This window comes from Cydia strobilella, chromosome 8, assembly GCF_947568885.1.
Source record: "Cydia strobilella chromosome 8, ilCydStro3.1, whole genome shotgun sequence".
Classification (NCBI taxonomy): domain Eukaryota; kingdom Metazoa; phylum Arthropoda; class Insecta; order Lepidoptera; family Tortricidae; genus Cydia; species Cydia strobilella.
The window spans coordinates 10565219-10587466 of NC_086048.1; the positions used below are offsets into that span (position 1 = coordinate 10565219).

At 36.7% G+C, this 22248-nt stretch overlaps 5 protein-coding genes across 6 annotated transcripts in view; 3 read left to right on the plus strand and 2 right to left on the minus strand.

The window, feature by feature from the left end:
• Window positions 1-2757: 2757 nt before the first annotated feature.
• On the plus strand, window positions 2758-3172 carry LOC134743598 (protein PET100 homolog, mitochondrial). Its single transcript, XM_063677157.1, has one exon. It carries the CDS (start codon window positions 2843-2845, stop codon window positions 3059-3061), a length of 219 nt encoding a protein of 72 aa, XP_063533227.1. The 5' UTR covers window positions 2758-2842; the 3' UTR covers window positions 3062-3172.
• LOC134743597 (major facilitator superfamily domain-containing protein 9-like) lies at window positions 3140-6346 on the minus strand. The gene is made up of 5 exons (XM_063677156.1): window positions 6180-6346; window positions 5367-5498; window positions 4830-4959; window positions 4492-4710; window positions 3140-3882 (listed from the first exon to the last, which is right to left on the minus strand). The coding sequence occupies exons 1-5, from the start codon at window positions 6219-6221 to the stop codon at window positions 3170-3172; spliced, it is 1236 nt and encodes a 411-aa protein (XP_063533226.1). The 5' UTR covers window positions 6222-6346; the 3' UTR covers window positions 3140-3169.
• A 3636-nt stretch (window positions 6347-9982) lies between these two features.
• On the plus strand, window positions 9983-11624 carry LOC134743599 (complex III assembly factor LYRM7). Its single transcript, XM_063677158.1, has 4 exons — window positions 9983-10134; window positions 10581-10724; window positions 11289-11370; window positions 11446-11624. The coding sequence occupies exons 1-4, from the start codon at window positions 10114-10116 to the stop codon at window positions 11553-11555; spliced, it is 357 nt and encodes a 118-aa protein (XP_063533228.1). The 5' UTR covers window positions 9983-10113; the 3' UTR covers window positions 11556-11624.
• Window positions 11625-12194: 570 nt separating this feature from the next.
• LOC134743600 (NADH dehydrogenase [ubiquinone] 1 beta subcomplex subunit 2, mitochondrial-like) lies at window positions 12195-14087 on the minus strand. Its single transcript, XM_063677159.1, has 3 exons — window positions 13905-14087; window positions 13083-13209; window positions 12195-12465 (listed from the first exon to the last, which is right to left on the minus strand). Exons 1-3 carry the CDS (start codon window positions 13997-13999, stop codon window positions 12379-12381), a joined length of 309 nt encoding a protein of 102 aa, XP_063533229.1. The 5' UTR covers window positions 14000-14087; the 3' UTR covers window positions 12195-12378.
• Window positions 14088-15054: 967 nt separating this feature from the next.
• The window catches only part of LOC134743604 (SH3 domain-containing kinase-binding protein 1), a 51185-nt gene continuing 43991 nt past the window's right edge, over window positions 15055-22248 (plus strand). For both annotated transcript variants that reach the window (XM_063677163.1, XM_063677164.1), the window contains exon 1: window positions 15055-15230. In XM_063677163.1, coding sequence (XP_063533233.1) covers window positions 15206-15230 — 25 coding nt within the window. In that variant the 5' untranslated portion in view covers window positions 15055-15205. The remainder of the gene's footprint in view (window positions 15231-22248) is intronic.

Genomic DNA, 22248 nt, shown 5'->3' on the forward strand with positions numbered 1-22248 from the left:
TATCGGTTACAATCCTTAGGGCTTATTACATCCATCCTGCCACCGCCGCAGGACAATCGAATGAAGTGGGATCGGCGAGCCAATTTCTTTTTGGTGTCCACACGATACAATCAAATTATCTATTATATCAAAGATAGATATAACTCCGTAATAGATGGATACAGTCTAAGGAAAAAACGTGCCTCGAAAATCACGAAAATTTGACTCTCGATCAGATGGCGCCACTAGTTTTGGCCTACACTCGTGTAGAGGGCGTTGACTGTTTCGTTTGTTATTTATAATTTTAACGCATACCAGTGAAAGAACATGGGTCAAAATCATATAAAAATAATTAATGCAAATAAAAAAATAATTTATCCATATTTAAATACATTTTATCGTATTTTTTTAAATCTTCATTTTTAGTTTTAAAGTGTGTCGACAGATGGCAGTGAATTTACTGGGGTTACAAAATTTACTATGACAGTACCGCTCTAGTATAAGTTACTCTATGATTATATTTAATCAGACTGCGTGAAAAATTCTCAGTTTGAATTCGTTGCTCCTATATAGTTACTCCTATTATCTAAAATCGCATGTCATTTGTTGCAAGGTCTGTGGAAGCCTTTATGGCTCCTCTCCTGTACACCATGGCCCAGTGTAGGCCAGTCCAAGGGACGCAGTTATGCGTTAGAGGGAGCAAGTGACATTGCTATCTCATTCCACCGCATAGCTACGTCCCTTATGGCCGTACCACACCATCGCACCGCACCAAGGTAATTGTGCGACGCACTGGACGCATCCATAAGTAAGAGCGAGAAAGAGATATCGCTTCGCTATAGGGTATTTGACTAATTTTTGAAAATGGTTTTAATTTATTGTTTATGACTTAATAATGAGGGCTAACGCGTATGAATTCGCCGCTAGGGGCGCTAGTGTAGATGGTGGTCTTTTCCATTGTTCGAAATGTCAAATGTCACTTGTCACTTCAATGACTGACAGCTTATCTATAGTCTTTTGGACCACCATCAACAGAGGCGCCAACTGGTGAGCAAAAATACGATAGCCCTCATTACACTACATTGATATTTCCGTGTAATTTCCTGTATTAAATATAAAAAACAATGTTAAAGTTTATTTATTTTGAACGCGCCTTAAACGCTGTTTTTGCAAAGGGGCTAATCACGTGACACGTGTGACGTCACGCGCAAGTAAACTCAGTCAATGACCTTAGTTAATCTTATGGTTTATGTGCATTGAATTCATTATTTCACTGTAAAATGGTATATAAATGGTGTATAGTGTATAGTGCCGCAATGTGCAAGTACGACTATAAAAAATCCAGACAAATCGTTTGTTTCCATTCCAACGAATCCCAAAAAAAGAAAAATGTGTTTAAAACTAGCGCGAAGAGACCCAAAGAGCATTTTAGCGCATATAAATGTTTTTATGTGTGAAGACCACTTGTCTTCGATGTAAGTAATATTTAACTGTAAATAAATATGGTAATTAAAGCAGCGGATTTTGTTATTTAACGAAACAAGATCTAGGTATTTAATGTATTATACTACATAACCTCATAACATAGCTCTTTCAGCATTAGTAGGTAGTTAGTAATATACTTTTTCTTTCAAACTAAAGTGCAGTATGGAGATACTATTCTCGTCATCGTATACTATATATATATCGTCGTCGTATTCGTATCATCGAAATCTTACGAATTTCTACGTATACTCACACAGCTGTTTTTATATTTCTAAGTTCCGCAGCATAGTAATCCGGATTATCTTTAAAGAAAAGTGCAACCATTAATGCGTCTATGTTCTATGTCTAGGTTGCCCCTATCAGCTTTCACATATTTCGGCTCCATTTTGAGATTCTTATGAATATTGTGAATATACGGATAAATCGGAATATATCAGAAAACTGTGGAACAATAACTAAAATTAACTAAATACAAATAAAACAGTTAAAACACTCAAGGCAATCAAGAATGTTTACCCGCGTGTGACGTCATCCGAGCGTTGACCAATCACAGAGCGTTCACGTCCCTGATGAAATTTCAAAAAATATTAAATTTTCTTTCGTTTATTTTCCAAAAAATAAACATAATTTACATTATACAAATATACTTTATTAGTTTATTATCTTTCAGGATGACAGCAATTCGTTATATATTTTTAATATACCATCCATAGTTGTCAAATACCCTATTCAGCGAACTAGGCTCCACACTCGCGTTCGCGGCGCGATTCGCGCACGAGTGTGGAGGGCCCTTGACGTGCGTAATCTCAAGCGCGCTCCACACACGTGTGCGAAGCCGAGAACGCGAGTGTGCACTCAATTTCGCTGATTAGCGAACTAGACTCTACACTCGCGTTCGCGGCTTCGCGCACGTGGAGCGGGCTTCATGCGTAATGAAACTCCGTGGAGTTAAACAAGTAAAAAACGTCTTATTTCTTTTTTTTAAGCTATTTGGAACATATGTTTAACCGCAGTAAATACATGTTAAGGCTGGCGTCCACTAGACTCGCCGAGGCGAATCGCAATAATTCGCCTTCCGATTCTATACATTTACTTTGAATGGTAAATTCGATTCGACGCGCCGCGGCTCTGCATCAATAATCATAGTAAATGTATATAAGGCGAATTATTGCGATTAACGGTTCGCCTCGGCGAGCCTAGTGGACGCCAGCCTTTATAAACATCGCTCCGTTCTGATTCGGTTGGTGTTTTGACATTGACATTAGCATAACCAAGAAAAAGAACAATATTTACTTCAAATTTTCAGAACAGGAAAATATTGAACAAATTATTACATTATACCTATCGATTTCTTGTGATCGCAATATCAAACACTATCATGGGCAATTGGAAACTCGAAGTCGGAAGGATGGCGATGTATATGTCTTTTCCAGTGATGTTGTTCCACTTTTTCAACCAACCAACTTATTTCGAAGAATGGGTGACAAATACCAAGCGACAAATCTTCCCACCAGAAAGCAAAACAGATCGGGAGGACATACAGCAGCTAATCGCGGACATGCGGAAGAAACAAATGCAAGCATTTGAGAAGGAGTGAACTTTGCATACGGTTTAGGCTTAATATAAATATTAGCCTGTATTGTGCATAACCGCCGAAAGGGAAATTAAACACATATTTAAACGTAACAAATGATTTATTAAAACTTCAGTCTTGTTTTATTCTTTTGTTTTTGTGTCTATAACTTGCAAAAGAACCTAAAGACACCACAAAAAATGTTACATAAACAACATGCTGTACACTGTAGTACTGTCCTATTAAGCCTGCTACCATTGGGGCGACTACACCAGATAGAGACCGCACACTGTTTGAAGCTCCGATTAATGCAGCTCTATGTTTATTATGGCTTCTCTTTAATATCATTTCCAAAGTTACTAACCTACCAACAGCATTACCTATTGCAAGAGGTATCAAAAATAAAGCATACATATAAATATTAAAAGAATTAATCAATCCTAATATTGACAAAGATAGAACCAAAAATACATGGAAGTTTCTAACACTGTAATCTTTGTCTTTTGTATAAAAGCTGTTTACGTATCCCATGTAATAACTACAAATTGATCCTATTATGCCCTGGAATGATATAATATACCCAATATACTTAGGAGTTAATTCATAAGTGATTTTTAAATACAAAACATAATTTGAATAGTATAATGACATAGCAAACCCAAGCAACCCTTTGAAAAAAAATATGGTCCCATATTTGGACCACTCTATTCTATATAACTCTAAAACTGATTCTTTGCAACTACTAACTATTTTATGTACAATTCCTTTTGATATAATTTTTTCTTTAACTGGTTTCTTTGCCTGTTGCAATTCTGCTATTGATTTTAGTCCTAAATACACCAAACCTGAAAGAATTACAATGTAATACTCACAATTAACACTTTGACTACCGAGAACCCGCCTGTGGTAGGCACTTTATTTATTCTTAACAATAATTATTGTGTCCAACATAGTTGCTTAATAATTAAAATTATGTACATTGTACCTATTAAAAATTAAAATAAATATTGAAGATAAGTATAGTATGAAATTACAATTGTGACCTTTGTTCAGATGCCGGACAACCCGCCCAGCGGGTTGCTTTATACGCAGCTATAGACGACCGGTTTCCGGGGTATTGTTCAAAATTTTGCCCGGTTACAAAAGTGTTAACAAATTTAATGTCATATCTCAATCAATAGAGATAATTGGTTCATTAGTACAGATAGCCTATAGCAGATATACTAAGATGATGGTGATCATTCACCATTCTTATTCTTCCTTTTCTTTCATGTTTTAACTGTTATAAGTGACTGTGGTGTTCCAAAATGTGAATATAATTTTAAAAGAAAGCATCAATCATTGATGGCCCTGCAGCAACAATTATAGGATCATTCTAGTGGTACATCTGCTAAGGTATCATGCTTCTTGAATATGGTATCAATTATCATAGGAAAAAACACTTGTTTGTTTACCTGCATTGGCAATAAAGCAGATCCCAACAACTGTTGCAACCAGTTTAAAGGCTTCTTCTGGATGATCTTCTGCTATATGCCCTCCAATAACTGGACCTATAGTCATACCAACTCCAGATATGGCCGCCATTTTGCCATAAATGTCGGATTGTTTCTTTTCACTCCGCTCATAGTCTGGCACTAAAGCTTTTGTCAATATTTGTGTCTGCTTAAATAGGCCTGTAACATAATTTATTTTTTTTACATTTATTCACTTAAATATATTTATTGTCTAAGCTTAGTATAGTAGTAATGTGTTAGCAAAAGAATACCTAATGAGAACAACAACACTAACTTACCTAAAATTGCTCGTATAATTAGTATAACAACTAGTGAACTAGTAATACCCAAAGCAGCATAGGCCAGACCACATATTAATAATGTAGCAATCAGTACAACTTTACGCCCTTTGAGATCACTAAAATTGCCCTGAAACAAAGTGATAATATAGGAAGTTTTCTCCTAGAAACAGCAAAGAAAAGGTTGGTTATCCCTTTGATTCTATTATTTAGAATGACAACTACTTTTCTATGTTCACCATTTTATGTCCTTTCCCAGGACTCAAATTGGTTCAGCGGTTTAAGTCTGAAGAGGTAACGGCCAGTTACTTTCGCATTTATAATATTAATAGGGATCTAGGGATTACATAACCTTTCTGTTTCATAGATATATGAGCTTTTATTGTGTTTTTATCTCTGCTTAATGCACTCACAAGTTGAGAGCAATGAAAAGGGGTTACTTTATTGGGAAATTTCCAGACAAATTAACCCATTTTCATTGCTATTGAGCATACTATTACTACACAACAAATATTAGGAGTAAAGTATTATAGTTACAAGAACTGGTCCTGAAGCCAGCTGAAACCCAGAATATATTGAGCCCATGAGCCCCACATATACATGATCACCACCCAGGGTCCTCACATGGCTGGCAATCAATGGAACTATCAAGCTCACTGCTAGGAGATCCTGAAATTGAAATTTGTTAAATATATATGTACCTATTAAGTATATTACAGGTAGTATAATGATTCACACATTGCTAATATCAAACGAAAAGTTGACTGACTGAAATGAAGTTGGTGACTGTTCCAAGTTCCAACTCATTTGAATCACATGATGCAAATCAAAATAGTTTAGTAGCAGCAGCTAAACCTCCCACAAAACTTTTTATTTATTTTTAAAAATAATTAATAAAAAGACAATCTGATTGCCCCAATTTGCCCAATAAATCAGTTATTTTAGTACAGAGGTGGGAAGAGTGGATAGTATATTTATATTTTTATGTGCACACATTTTATATTAAAATAAAAAAGGTAATAAGTGAGGGAAGTCAAATGAAAATCCTGGTTATCAATAGAAAGACATGCCACATGAGTCACATGACACTACAATTCTTGGTGTTGATGACAAGCAACAGATTATTAATTCTTTTATTGTTCTATCCCAATAAAATCAACAAATTAACTGTTTTAAAGTTTAAAACAGTTTTCCAATTAGAACCTATCAAGAGAGAAATTCATTTGATGATTGAACCTTTGGTATCGTGTACAGATTTTAATATCAGGACTTTGAAGGAATAATACACGAAAACAAAAAAAAATACTATTGTAATAGACGATTACAAGTTTCTAGTAAGTACTTACTTACCACAAACGCAACACATTGAAGAAGATAAATTTTAGAAGCCATTTTTTAGGTTATTCTTGAATACACATAACTAATAAATATTCACGTATTCGAATATATATTTATAATCTATTTACAATAATTTTCGTTCGCTGTAATAATTTACTATCATTTTATTCGATATACCGCCATATGACAGACACATCAACTCAAGGCAACAGCTGTCAATGTCATTTTTTTTTTTTATTCGTCCTCCTGGACAGGCTAAGACCATAGGCCATACTGCCTCGTCTTCAGTAAGATTAAATTTCAAGTGCATTGTTCATACGCCTAAAAAGAACGGCCCATTGACATTTTATTCAAAAAAATTTAATACCGTCAAACAAGCTAACTTTCCAGGGTAATCGCCCCAACGTGATATCAAATATTGGGGTAATTTTTACCAATATGGTATCCCCACGTTTATGACGTCATCTATGTCTATCCCTTACGGGCTCACGCGGTAGGCTGCATCAATAGAAATATACTAGATCTATGGCTCCAGACTACGCGACGCGAAGCCGCGAACGCGAGTGTGGCGTCGTGATTGGTGTGATGAGTGTGGAGAGACCCCTTTTGGCCCACAGCCATTTGGGAATAGGAAAATACAGCCGTGTTACGTTAGCGATTGTCATTGACGTTTCTTTTGATTGACATGTCGAATTTCTGTCAGAATCAGAACATAGATCTGTAAGGATCAGGGGCGGATCCAGAAAAATATTTCGGGGGGTTTTCAAAAAATTTACGGACAATATTATATCGACTTTTTGTATGTTCATTATGCTGAGTTATTAGCATCTCTCAGCCTAATATTATGTCATCTTTCAATCACATCAACAGTGTTAAGACTTATAACAATATATCCATTCTCCTAGGCCTCTTTGAGATAATGTCGATCACTTCTTCGCATGTTACTTCTATATCTCGATGCACGTTCAACAACGCCAACCCGTTCAATCTCTCTTCACCGGTTTTATTTCGCAGATACGTTTTTAATCTGCGCAAAGATGAAAAAGAGCGTTCGCTAGAAGCTACTGAAACGGGAAGCGTAGCACAAATTTTCAGATACCGATGTATTGAAGGGTAAAACTCCTTGTCGCAGTTGTTAAGAGCATCAATGAATGTTTTCGGCCGTTCTTCTTTCGACATCTTCGAAGAATGTCTGAAACAACAGGGCGTATATAGTTGAGTTATCAATAATCAATATTAACGACAGACACATTAAAGTATTGAAAATTTTCTTGTTATATTTTTACCTCTTCCACATCGCAAAGTCAGCTGCGAATTCACCCACAATGTCATTCGGCCATTGTTTTTCAAAAGTTTCCACAGTCATCCGTGTTCCTTCTGCATCAAGTTCCGTGCACTTCGTTGGCAGAATATTCTGAACATTCGACAGTAATTCACGATGATCGAGAAATCTCGATCGCAGCTGACTCAGGAAATGGTCCACGAACGGGATGAAAGTCGATCGACGAATAATAGGAATTCACTCGATCTTATTTTTTAGGTTATTTTCGGGTGGTTCTTACATAATTTATTGGAGCTGCTTCTGATTTTGAAGCTTCGAGTTTTTGTTTTTTCACTGGTGGACTTTCCACAGATAAATCGACAGTTCTTGTATCGATTGTATTAGTTCTCGTCGGTTTGAAAAAATCCGAAATCTTTTTGGAATTCATGCTTGAATTTTCAATAACATTAAAAAGGGTAAACACACTGTTCGACTTGTTATGACAGTTTCTTTACGTAAATCTGCGTTATGTCGTCTGACAGACTGACAGTGTTGCCATCAGCTAAAAACGCAGCGATAAGGGTGCGTTCCAAAAGTCAAATGCGCATGTCTCACTAGAATTTTTGTATGCACACCGGGTGAACTTGGCGAGACTCGCTGGCAGATGACACTTTGATCACCAAGAAACGCCCGCCAGCAATTCGGAATCACTGATTTCCAAGAACAGATTTATATTTGAATCCTTTGCGGTTTTTTAACAGGATACAGCTTCAATTTTATTTTAGAAATGTATATAAATTGGACATTCCGAATATGTCGGATATACAATGTAAAAAGTTTCGGGGGGGGTTTGAACCCCCTAAACCCCCCCCCTGGATCCGCCCCTGGTAAGGATGCCAATCTCTTATGGCAGAATTGTTGCAAAAGTGACCGCTTTAAGCTTTAAATACATACATACATACATACATATAATCACGCCTATTTCCCGGAGGGGTAGGCAGAGACCACGGATTTCCACTTGCTACGATCCTAACATACCTCTTTCGCTTCCTTCACTTTCATAACATTCCTCATACACGCTCGCCGGTTTAGGGTGCTCTTGACCTGGCCTTTCTTCAGGATTTCCCCGATCTGATCAGAGAAAGTCCGCCGAGGTCTGCCCCTTCCAACTCCCGTTTCTACCTCTCCCTTATACACTCTCTTTGTTAGCCTTCTTTCACTCATTCTTTCCACGTGTCCAAACCATCTCAACATACCTTTCTCAATTTTTGTCACTACATCTTCGCTCAGGCCACACTTTTCCCTTATCACACTGTTCCTAATTCTATCTTGTAATCTCACACCACACACACTTCTCAACGCTCTCATTTCCACTGCATTCACTTGGCTCTGATGCCTCTTCTGCCATACCCAACTTTCGCTACCATACATAAGTGTAGGCACCAGCACCCCTCTATGCACAGCCAACCGTGCCTTTTGCGACACCTTCTGGCTGCTCATAAAAGCGTTAAGTGCCCCATTCACGCGATTTCCAGCACTCACTCTCCTTTCAATATCTTTATCATGCTTACCGTTCCTAGTAAATAATGTTCCCAGATACACAAACTCTTTCACTTGTTCTACTCTTTCTTGACCAATCAAAATTTCACAGTTTGTCATATATTCCTCCTTTTCAAATACCATAACTTTCGTCTTACTTACATTTATTTTCATTCCTTTCCTTTCAAAAGATCCATGCATTCTAGTTACCATCTCCTGCAACTCTTCACCCGATGACGCTAGCAATACCAGGTCATCAGCGTAAATAAGACATTTGACGGGTAACCCACTCATTCTCAGCCCACATTCATCATTTCTCAAATCATGCAAACTACTGTCCATGAACAGATTAAACAGCCACGGTGACGCTACACACCCCTGCCTAACACCCTTTTCGATGCTAAACCACTCAGTGTACGACCCGTTTACCCTCACACAAGCACTGGAATCCTCATAGAGCGATTTCAGTGCCTGAATGAGACGGCCGCTCAATCCATGCACCGACAGTACCGACCAAAGTTCATTCCTTACCACTCTGTCATAAGCCTTTTCCAAATCCACGAAAGCGCAATAGACCTTCTGACCTTTGGCCAAATACTTTTCGGCTATGCATCGCAAGGAAAAGACTTGATCCGTACATCCCATACCCTTTCGGAATCCCGCTTGTGCATCCCATACTTTCTCATCGGTTTCTTTCACTACTCTTTCAATCAATATCTTTGCATACAATTTGCCGACGACGCTGAGTAAGCTAATGCCTCTGTAGTTTTTGCAATCAAGCTTTAAATAATAGTTCCTAATCTCTCCGGTGGCGCTAGTTAGGCTCTGGGTTATGAGTATAACATGAACCATATAAGGCAACAAATAACCCGACCAAATTACGTAGGTTGTTTTTGGTATATGGTGGCGCCGCCTAATTATTGTTTTTTGATGGACACTTTTCATACATAGAGATTTGGCTCCTTTATATAGTCTCCATGATAGATCTGGTATGTGTCAGGATGATGTCTTCAGCTCAGCCAACTAAAATATATAAAAAATATATGATAATGATAAAAATAAAATAGTCTCATCGCATACGAAACGAAATTTTTATGTTTGCCTGATAGTAAATTCGTGGTTTAAACAATTCGCAATTGTTACATAATGAGTAATCTAAGAAGAAATGTAAGTTCGATTTATTTACTATTAAATAATTGAAAGACTAATTTTTACTGCATAATATACTACTCTCATTTGTTTGATACAAACTAAGCCTTTATTTCAGTTTAAAAAAGGCAGGCAGGCCTGGCCGGCTAGGAATTGATTAGAAATTTATAAACTATTTTCTACTACACTACACGGTTCCCAAACAGTGCGCCGCGGCGCCCTGGTACGCCGTAGATAGTAAAGATAAAGATGGGCGCCGTGAGGCAATCCTTCTCACCATGTTTTGCCCATCTGTTTAGCCTAGCTAGGTTAGGGTGCCGATGAAATCTCAAACTTGCATGTGCGCCGTGGACTATTTTGAATCTCACTACTATACAAGATTGGTGCTTCACACATACACATTCACTTTGTGACTATATTTTAATATAACTTAAGTTTTAATACGTAATTTGTAAAAATTTCAGGTTCTGCAATGTTTTAAAAAACTCCATAGAACTAGGCTCAAACTGTTTAATGGAGATCAAATGGCATTAACAGCTGGGAGGTTAAAAATAAATGAAGAATTTAAGAAAAACAAAGGAGTTGACAATGAAGAAGCAATAAAGGCCGTAAGTAAAATAATAATCAAAAATAACAACAAGTTACCCATATTTATTATTATTTTTAAACTACTGAGCAAACAACAAGCCTATTTGCTACTATAATTCATCTCAAGCGAAAAATCACTAAATGATTTGTTATGTTGTGTCTGTGCCACATTCATTTGACATATTGAGGAAAGAGATTCAAATACAACCTGATAAGAAAACAAGGTGAATTATCAGGGTAATACAATATCACTACACAAAATCAGATGTGGTTAATGGTGAACTATTCATTTTACTGCACTATTGAAATATCTATGAACGGTCGTGGGTTCAAGTTCCACTCAAGACAGAAAATGTTTCCACTTAATTTATTATTATTACTAAGCTTAAATGGACTTTAGTTAATAAAAGGGTAAACTGCCCAAAATTTGGCCACATAAGTTTCAGTTCGATATATCTATGCATACTTGCATAGAGTGTAACAGTGAATTTTATATATTGATACTGATTATAGCAATAGTTATACGAAGTACCATTCTAGTGTTTTTCATTTAAACACTAATTAGAACCTTTTTTTAATTTAAGATGATTGCCTTTGGAGAAGATGTAGAAAGAGAATTAAGGACACAAGTAATACAAGCAAAAGAGATTAAACCTGGAGTCTTTGGTAAGCTATTTACACAATATCATTATGTTTATAATTGTAATATTCTAGTTTGTAAATAACTATCTTCTGTTGCAGAGGCAAGAATAACTCGAGACACATTAAAATTAGACAATATACCATATGATGATAATGCAATCATAGAAAAGGGTACAGGCACGCCTTGTTGTAAGAGTCGCCCAAAATAGTCATGTTACATTTAGTAGTAGATGTTTAGATTAGTGGAATAAGAATAAAATATTGTACCTGAAAATCTATCTACTAATATTTTTTTTATTCCATAGTAATTTTGCACCATATTGATTCAAGTTCTTAATACTTGTAGTAATTTTGCCATAAGTAAGAGGCTGGTATTATATTTTGTACTGCTGACAGAACAAGAACAGACCTAAGATAACCTACCCAAATGATTAGTCTAGCATTTGACCTGTTTTTGTAGGAAAGTCATGGATGTTGTGTGACAATAAAGTTGAAAGGGCCCATCATTGGGGGGAGACTGACTTAAGCCTATATAAGGCAGAGGGAATATATTCCCACATGATTTTGAACTTTGTTTCAAAGTGACAGGGTTCAATTTTGAATTATTTCTGACACCCTTATGCCTTATATGTAAAAGGCAAGTATAGTTTATTCTACTCAATGTACCACAGAAAAAGGCTGTCTGCAGACTACAAGTACAGAACATGTTAATAAGGGGTACCTTATTAATTTATTATTGTATTCTGTGCTTACAAGCTTTTGTAAACCAGTCCTCTGATCTACTTCATTACTAAGTAAACTTGATACTTACCAAGTGCTAATAAAACTAGATTAAGGAAGAAAATGTATTATATTTTGTTTTTTTATTTTATTTATAACATTAATGAATCATGCTACATTTAATTAAAATAAATCTGTACAAATCATTAGCTAATTTTACAATTGTAATTCTGCTACCTTGACGTTGAGATGGAAGTATCTCATAATGTATGTCTTGCCAAAAGCTAATGAATTAGGTAATATTATTTTCTATTAATGCTTCAAGGGTCCAGCTGAATCAGGAGGGATGCCCAGTTCCGAATCTGTCCAGGTGCTCGGGTCAATATAAGGCCATTCTCCCTGCAATAAGCATACCAGGAATAAGTATTTTGTGCTGTTTTCAGGATACTATTAATTTATAATTATTATGTCAGTCAATGCATTTACTTTTACTGTCCGTTGCTTTCAACAATGAGATGGGTTGATACATCCATGCGTTATATGTGATACATACACTTACAGAACTATCCATTTCTGACGTCACATAGACATAACGGTTAATTGGATGGTGCATTACATGTAATGCACGGACAGTAAAAGTGTTAACTAAGGCATAATAGTAATGTCATCTCATTAACATACACTGCACCCTCTATAGAAAATGTCACTGGGAAAGGAAGTTTTATAGAAATACAGATAGGGCCAGATTTATCCAGGGGTCAGCAAGCTTTTGAAGACGAGAGCCAGCCACGATAGAAATTATAAGTGTTAGGAATGTCAATTTGATTTGACGAGTCTAAGTCCCCTAAGTGTGATTGTTTTGGTGTCTTGAAGACAATTGCAGGTCCAAAGAGCCACCAGCTGTTTGCAGACCTTAGAATAATGCTCAATACACATACAACCAAACCAGTTACTGGAAACAAGGCATTGTGCTTGTGTACAGTTTGAGATTCTTTCTTAACATATTATACTCTTACATAAATATGTTCAGGTTCAGTAAAGATATGGTGGAGGATCCACCACCAGCAGAGTCCACCAATAATGTTGGCTTTCATCTCCACACCCTTGGATGGTAGCGGTGGAGGCACACGGTATGACCAAGACCTAAAAATTTACAAATGACATTTTATAATTTACTTATACAAAATACAAATACAAATCGTTTATTTACCAAATATTTTACAAGTTGACATCACAGGTTGAACAAAAATAAATAAATTAGATTTTACAATTAAGCTAATATCCATCGGCCCCAAACTAGGCGCAGCCTGTATCTCGGGAACCGGGTAAATACAATTTACTGAGAAATCTTAACAATACTGAGTATGATGGCCGTTGATTGAACGAGAGATATCAAATATGAACTATAAATTAATTGAACTACAAAAAAGTGCATGCAGGAAAATATATGCAAACAAAAAAAAAATACAATCAAAATAAAGCATTCAGGAGAGACATGCGAGAGGGGATATTTTTTTTACTTCTAAATACTTTGTCACTATAAACTAAAGGGAAAATATAAGCCCCAAAAAGGGATAACACGTAGGTAATCCGACAATACATAAGCAGTTATGGGAACATGATAATTTTTATAATTTGATCCTGGTTATTCCACCAATTTTATAGCCTATCTAATAAGTTATTAAGTGAGGCTGTTTCTATACATATAAATATATGGTAAGCGTTAAGTTTAATATGAATAGTGTAATAAGTTGTGATTATAAATAAGGATATTCGTCTTCGCTATCACATTTTCTTTGACATCGCCGATTCGCCATCAGTGACATAACAACACTTACCCATGTCCAGAATTTCTGGTAGATTGCTTCGAGTTTTTAGCGGTATTTCTTATGCTATTCAGCAGCAACGCTCGTGAGAGCAAGGTCCTGTTCATTTTGTGAACTGGTTGTTTAATTTCAGTATATTTTAATCGAAAATAAATATCCACCGAGTTAACTCGGTTCGTATTCGTCTACCATAGATAGAGACGATAGAGTAAACAGGATTAAAGGCCTTTATCAAAAACGCAACAAATATGTTTCTACCAACATAAGGATCTAATTCGAGAAATGTGTACAAAATATGAAAATCGGTATAAAATTTAATATCCAACGTAAAAATAATCTATAGGGCCCTCCACACTCGTGCGCGAATCGCGGCGCAAAGGCGCGAACACGAGTGTGAACTAGTTCGCTAATCAGCGAAATCGACTCCACACTCGCATTCGCGGCTTCGCGCCGCGTAGTCTGGAGCGAGGTTAACTCCATGAAAATAATATTCTTGAATTAGTTTTTTTATAGTTGGTCAAACCAAATTGTCAGTAAATAAGAACAAAAAAACTATACTCATCCTTTTCTTTTGGGTACTAGTACTAGTGTAAGACAAAGATAGTGTGATTCTCTCTGTCTATGTTTGAAATGAGACAGTCCTTTGACAAACTATAGTTTGTAAATTTCAAACATAGACAGAGAACCTAAAAGAAAAGGATGAGTATAGTTTTTTTTTGATAAAAACAAATCATTAGTTTTTTTTGTTCATAAGTAAATAATTACTGACAATTTGGTTTGACCAACTATATATCAAATTTAAACAGTAACAGACGGGTGTACCGGACCGTGACCTTGGTCCGGTCAAAATATCTCTCTTAAGGGCCCTCCACACTCGTGCGCGAATCGCGGCGCGAACACGAGTGTGGAGTCTAGTTCGCTAATCAGCGAAATCGATTCCACATTCGCGTTCGCGGCTTCGCGCCGCGTAGTCTGGAGCGGGCTTATCTTTCACTTATAACGCGGAGACGCGGACCACCTAACAGGCCTGGACCAGACCAGGGGACGGTCCGGTACGCCTGTCTGTTAAAGTATTATCAAGCCTTTACTTCTGTGCTGTGCTTCAGTGTTATCTGTGGTAGCAACCAGATTGACGTATTCATGCGTATTCAAAAAAAAAAAAACATGTCGAGTTACTTCTCGTTCTCGCGCTTGCCCTTATTTTAATTTAAGTCGTGTTGTGTTCACTAGGTCGTGGCGTAAATACTAATTCGGGTACAGTCAGTGTTATTGGTGTTTGTGTTGTGAACATGTGATATTTATTCATAACAAATATGGAGACCAATGCAAATCAGAAGGGTATGTAATGTCTTAACTTATCGTCTTGTTTGTGTATGTATAAAATAACTGTACCGTACGCGACATCAATTCAGCTGACGTAGTTTGCCCTAACTTATTTTTAATGCACATGCATTAATGTTTTATAATAGTTATTAGCCGGAAATTCCATAAATCTTAAACGGTCAGCGGTCTTATGTGACAATTTGCAAAATCTGCTTCGCTGGATTTATCTTATCGCTTTACAGTGCTACGTGTTTTAAGGTTTAGTTTTTATTTAATCTCAGTATTGGCGTAATTAAGTATGTATTGATGTGTTCTTGAGGCTGTTGAATGACTCATACTGCTGGCTACCTATGTGATGTCATATGCTCATATGCATGCGGAATTCTAATAAACATAACGCGGACGCACCTTAATATAGCATTTGAAAGCTTCTCGAGTTTCGCAGCAACATTCCATAACTATTGAATCGAAAAAATTGTGCTGTACTGTATTTCTCAGGTATAAATTTTCTTGCGAACAAATGTTGAGTCAACTTTGTATTGTTTGTGTGATAAGAATGTAAATAAGGACTCGTAAAGGAGCAGTGAGTCACATAATGTTGAGGATTATCGCAGACAGTATACAAAACAAAGTATACAGTACTAATCATTTTATATGTTTTCGACGAACGGTCTGGCCTAGTGGTTAGTGACCCTGCCCGTGAAGCCGATGGTCCTGGGTTCGAATCCCGGTAAGGGCATTTATTTGTGTGATGAGCACAGATATTTGTTCCTGAGTCATGGAGTGTGTTTTCTATGTACTTAAGTATTTATATATTATATATATCGTTGTCCGAGTACCCATAACATAGGAGGCTTGCTCCTTGGGCTTACCGTGGGACTTAGTCAATCTGTGTAAAAATGTCCCACGAATGTCCTATAATATAAAAAATAATGTTTGGTTCCAAATCTGTCATAAGTTGTTGAGGCGTCCAATTTCTACTTTTTAACCGCCTTCAAAAAAAAGGTGGTTCTCAGTTTGACCCGTATGTATGTATGTATGTTTGTGTGCTCCTTGGGCTTACCGTGGGACTTAGTCAATCTGTGTAAGAATGTCCCACGAATGTCCTATAATATAAAAAATAATGTTTGGTTCCAAATCTGTCATAAGTTGTTAAGGCGTCTAATTTCTACTTTTTAACCGCCTTAAAAAAAAAGGTGGTTCTCAGTTTGACCCGTATGTATGTTAGGGTGTCCCGAATATTTTTTTTTTAGATTTCACTAACGCAAGACCTCTCAAAAGTTGCGTAATTAAATGTCAATTACAAAAATATACTTAAAAATGGTATACAAGTACGGCATTAGGGTTCTACAGCCGTTCAAAGTTTTGAAAAAATTGCATTTTTTATTCTATATGAAATGTTTAATCTTTAGCTAATTTTTCAAAACAAATAACCTTTTGTTTTATTTAGTTGTATAACATACTTGATATTATGATTTGCGTGAAATGAAATGTTACCATTGCATTAGCATTTGTCACGTTTTAACTTAAAACTACCCTCAAATTTCAACTTTTGTCTAGTACGTTTATGACTTGACTCGCGAGTGTTTTCTTTCTCTCGAAGTTATTATTTATGTTATAAAAGTACAGTTGTGTTCATTAGTTTCGATTTATAAGTATAAGTTCAAAACGTAGTGGCACATCGTTCAAAGAACTTGATGCGCGACAGCTACCAACCATAAAGGCCGTCCTTCGATTTATTTTGTTTGTTAAAAATAACCTGAAATCGAACTGTAATGGAAAAGATTAATCAAATTCAGATGTATATGCGATTGTTTCTGAAGAGATCCATAATATTTGGATCAAAGCTTCGGTTCCAACTATCACGAAGGAACGAGTTATTTAATTACTGAAACACTATTTCGTAAAATACCAAAATTTGAAAAGATATCCCAAAATTAATCAAAATGATAGTTTTAAAAGCAGTTTTAAAGTTATGTTTAATCATCTGTGAAGCTTTTTGATGTTGCTGCTTGTAAATGCACTTCATTTGAATCTCTTACTACTCTTAATCCATCCGAAGAATTGAAATTGCTTGTCAACTTCTCGGTTAAAGTATACGCACCTATTTAGTTCCTAATAAAGAAAAATCCGTCTTTTATAGATGGATCCAAACATATTTTCCAAATAGTTATTTTTTCTCGATTTTTTTCCCGAAAACCTGAGATTTGTTGTGGATTCATTCTTTTATCGAGAGAAATTATTTTATGCCCATGCAGAGAACTTACTACTCACTAGAAAGATATCACATTCGGGACCTTGCATTGCAAAGAATAATAAATGCCAGAGAAGCTGAAAATGGCACTAAACGCAGGATATTTAGACCTAAAATAAACTTTTCTGTTACTGTTTACACCGATATTATTGTATGGCGAGTGTAATGTTTCAGCACCACCAGTTCTTCGACATGTCTCTAACGAGGATCTTAAGATCATGACGAAAGATAAGTTTACTTAAGCAGTTGACTTTTCTTGTCACACAAAATCTGTAGAAAGATGTATTAAAGTGGTAACAGAGGTCTCACAAAGTGTAACAGACGCTACTTCTAGAGATGGCTTAATCAGAAACAAGTTGCTGTCTCGTGCAGAAATGCCACATTCTGGACACAAAAATTAGTCTAAATTTGTCATTGATTATAATAGCCATTTTGTTTATTTTAGTTTATTTCTGGTACTTTTGACAATTCAATACCCTTTGACCATTCTTTTGTATTATTTTAGACGTACGGTATATTTCTGCGAAATCGAAAAAATAATAAATATTCAAAGGCTAGTAGAGCCCTCAAGATAACACGTAATTCAAATTTTTTAAATTTTTCGTAATGTTTGTAAATTTACGCAACTTTTGACACCTCTTGCATTAGTATACGACAAGTTTTTTTTTCATACAACGTCGGGACACCCTAATGTATGTATGTATGTATGTATGTATGTATGTATGTATGTTTGTTCGCGATTATCTCGCGTTAGGCTGAACCGATTTTGATGCGGTTTTCAGAAAAGTGTTTGTTACATTCTGGAGAAGGTTTTAGTATACATAGAGCTGAGCTGATGATGAACCCTGGCTGGTCCTAGTGGAACGCAGGTTTGGTGCAACATAGGCACACGCTGTTTTGGTCTTCCGACACGTCTTGATGAGCAATTAGGAGAGCAGTACCCAAGATGGAGCTGATGCTGAACCCTGGCTGTACCTAGTGGAACTTAGGTTTCGCGCAACATAGGCACACGCTGTTTTGGTCTTCCGACACGTCTTGATGAGCACTTAGGAGAGCAGTACCCAAGATGGAGCTGATGCTAAACCCTGGCTGTACCTAGTGGAACTTAGGTTTCGTGCAACATAGGCACACGCTGTTTTGGTCTTCCGACACGTCTTGATGAGCAATTAGGAGAGCAGTACCCAAGATGGAGCTGATGCTAAGCCCTGGCTGTACCTAGTGGAACTTAGGTTTCGTGCAACATAGGCACACGCTGTTTTGGTCTTCCGACACGTCTTGATGAGCAATTAGGAGAGCAGTACCCAAGATGGAGCTGATGCTGAACCCTGGCTGTACCTAGTGGAACTTAGGTTTCGTGCAACATAGGCACACGCTGTTTTGGTCTTCCGACACGTCTTGATGAGCACTTAGGAGAGCAGTACCCAAGATGGAGCTGATGCTGAACCCTGGCTGTACCTAGTGGAACTCAGGTTTCGTGCAACATAGGCACACGCTGGTTTGGTCTTCCGACACGTCTTGATGAGCACTTAGGAGAGCAGTACCCAAGATGGAGTTGATGCTAAACCCTGGCTGTACCTAGTGGAACTTAGGTTTCGTGCAACATAGGCACACGCTGTTTTGGTCTTCCGACACGTCTTGATGAGCAATTAGGAGAGCAGTACCCAAGATGGAGCTGATGCTGAACCCTGGCTGTACCTAGTGGAACTTAGGTTACGTGCAACATAGGCACACGCTGTTTTGGTCTTCCGACACGTCTTGATGAGCACTTAGGAGAGCAGTACCCAAGATGGAGCTGATGCTGAACCCTGGCTGTACCTAGTGGAACTCAGGTTTCGTGCAACATAGGCACACGCTGTTTTGGTCTTCCGACACGTCTTGATGAGCACTTGGGAGAGCAGTATCCAAGATAGAACTGTAGTATTTTGGTAAATGTAGGTAGCTCGTAAAGATATATCAAATGTCAATTTGCCGTAAAATACATGAGCACTTGGGAGAGCAGTATCCAAGATAGAACTGTAGTATTTTGGTAAATGTAGGTAGCTCGTAAAGATATATCAAATGTCAATTTGCCGTAAAATACATAAGTTTCGTTTGTAAAATTGTAATATGTTAATAAAGTATTGATGTTATTATATACCTATTTTTTGGAAATGACTAACCACATATATTATATATGCCCTATTTGAAAAATTCATATCTTTGGTCTGCGTCACTGAGTTATTGATTAAAATAATTAGGTAAGGTAATAATCTTAATCTTTGTTTTCATACATTGTTTTATTTATTTATTGTAAAAGTGGATCGCAGGTTTCGTGCAACATAGGCACACGCTGTTTTGGTCTTCCGACACGTCTTGATGAGCAATTAGGAGAGCAGTACCCAAGATGGAGCTGATGCTAAACCCGCGCTGTACCTAGTGCAACTTAGGTTTCGTGCAACATAGGCACACGCTGTTTTGGTCTTCCGACACGTCTTGATGAGATGACCAACAAAAACTTTCTTTGCTGCCAAATAGAAAAAGAAATACGAGAAGTTAGTAGTGCAAGAACTAAACATGTCTTTCTGTTGGATTGGCTCCGCCTTCGAAAACTAAGCCATTACCCGGATGGTTATTAATTTGCTTATTATTAGGTATTAATTACTTTTTGGCAGAAATTTGCTTTACGACGGGATAGGGACTGGACAAGGATAGGGGGTGGGGTATATTAAAATTATTTTGTGCTTTTCAGTGGGTTGGTTTTTTGAAGGTGGTTCCCTTTTTTTTAAAAAGAATTGAAATTAAATTATTACAGCTTTTACTTATTTTTGCTTTTTATTTGGTTTTTCTTTTAAATTTTTTATTTATTTTTATTTTACATTTATTTTTATTTTTAATTATATATCTCCTTGGCAATTCAACGGCGCAACGCTGCCTGTGTCATGGGGACGTTTGGGCCGTCTACGGTATGGGGTGGCACCATAGCCTAGTTTAATTTAGTGGTTAAGATTGACAAAGCCTGTTGCAGATTACATCATTTGTAAGTAGATGACGAAGCCTGTTGCTGATTTGCTTTTGTGTCCACTTGACGAAGCCTGCATTGCCAATCACGATCTATGCATGGATTATCGATTTCCTGTTTTTAATTTATTATGACGTTATAATGTAAGTTTTGTTTGTAAAATTGTAATTATGTTAATAAAGTATTGATGTTATTATATACCTATTTTTTGGAAATGACTTTTACCACATATATTAAATATGCCCTGTTTGAAAAATTCATATCTTTTTGGTCTGCGTCACTGAGTTATTGATTAAAATAATTAGGTAAGGTAATAATCTTAATCTTTGTTTTCATACATTGTCTTATTTATTTATTTTAAAAGCATAGTTGAGCATCAATGTGTTTTAGGTATTTAAATAAGTCCAATCCCTCTTTTCATAAGAAAGGCTTGTGCCAAACCACAGAAATAAATATACCATAGAAGACGCAAATGCATCTACTTCGCGTGTCCGAACCCCGACCAAGCGTCGAGGTTGACCGTCGCTCATTACAGTCCACGCGCGTCAGTTGTTGCAGCCGGACGTCCTTGAAAAATTAAAAAATGCTTCGTTGCATGATAATTAACTGCAACAGCCCAAAAATTGCGACCCAAAGGCAAGAACATATTTCCTATCACAAATAAGTAATTTTAAAATTATGTTATTCGTAGCTCCTACGATTGCTCGAGAGTCGAGAACGAGCGTTACATATTTAACTTTATATACTGAAAACATATCTTACGAGCACTTTCAAATAGTTATCCTGAATATTTTTTTGCCAACTGATGATTATTTTTATAAAAAATACCTACACTCTAGTCAGGAAATCTGCTAACAAGTTCATTCATCAATAGGTGAACTTGTAAAACATACTTCTCTTTATGCAGCAACAACAAACTACTAACTACCTAGTCGGCTCATAAGTTCTGTCACTGGCCTTTAAAATTTAAATTTGGAACTCCTAAAACAAAAACCGTTCTGCATTTGAATTTCGAATCTTTATTAAATATTTGAGTAGTATAATTTTGCAATTTTCTGTTTTCTTCAACATGGAGTGGACGCTTAAAGATAGCCGTACCGCAATAATTGCACTATATCGTTGTGGTCACTCGCCGACTAAAATTTTTAAGCTACTTGAAAATTTAAAATTCTCTCTAAGATTTGTGTATCGTACCATAGAAAGATACAGTGAGGTCTCTAGTTTAAATGACAAGAAAAGAAGCGGTCGTCCGCGTACAACTAGGACTCCAGCGGTTGTACAAGCAATTAGGGCACGCATTGCCAGAAATCCCGCTAGGAAACAAAAAGTTATGGCCCTCCAGATGGGTTTGAGCAAAAACACGGTGAAAAGAGTGCTTAATCAAGACCTGAGACTTCGTGCTTATAAACGAAAAACTGGCCATCTTCTCAATGGTCGGCTTAAAGCTTTAAGGCTTAAAAGATCTAAAGCTTTATTGAAGAAGTACGCTAAAAATAAGCACCGTTGTATACTGTTTTCGGACGAGAAAATTTTTGACATAGAAGAAAACTGTAATAAACAAAATGATAGAGTGTACGCTCGCAATAGTAAAGAAGCGTCTAATAGCATTCCCCGTATTCAAAGAGGTCATCACCCTTCATCTGTGATGGTTTGGCTGGGAGTTTCTTATGCGGGCGTCACTAGTATGCATTTTTGTGAGAAAGGAGTAAAAACTAGTGCCAAAGTGTACCAAGACACGGTGTTGACTAATATTGTGAAACCACTATCCCATACGATGTTTC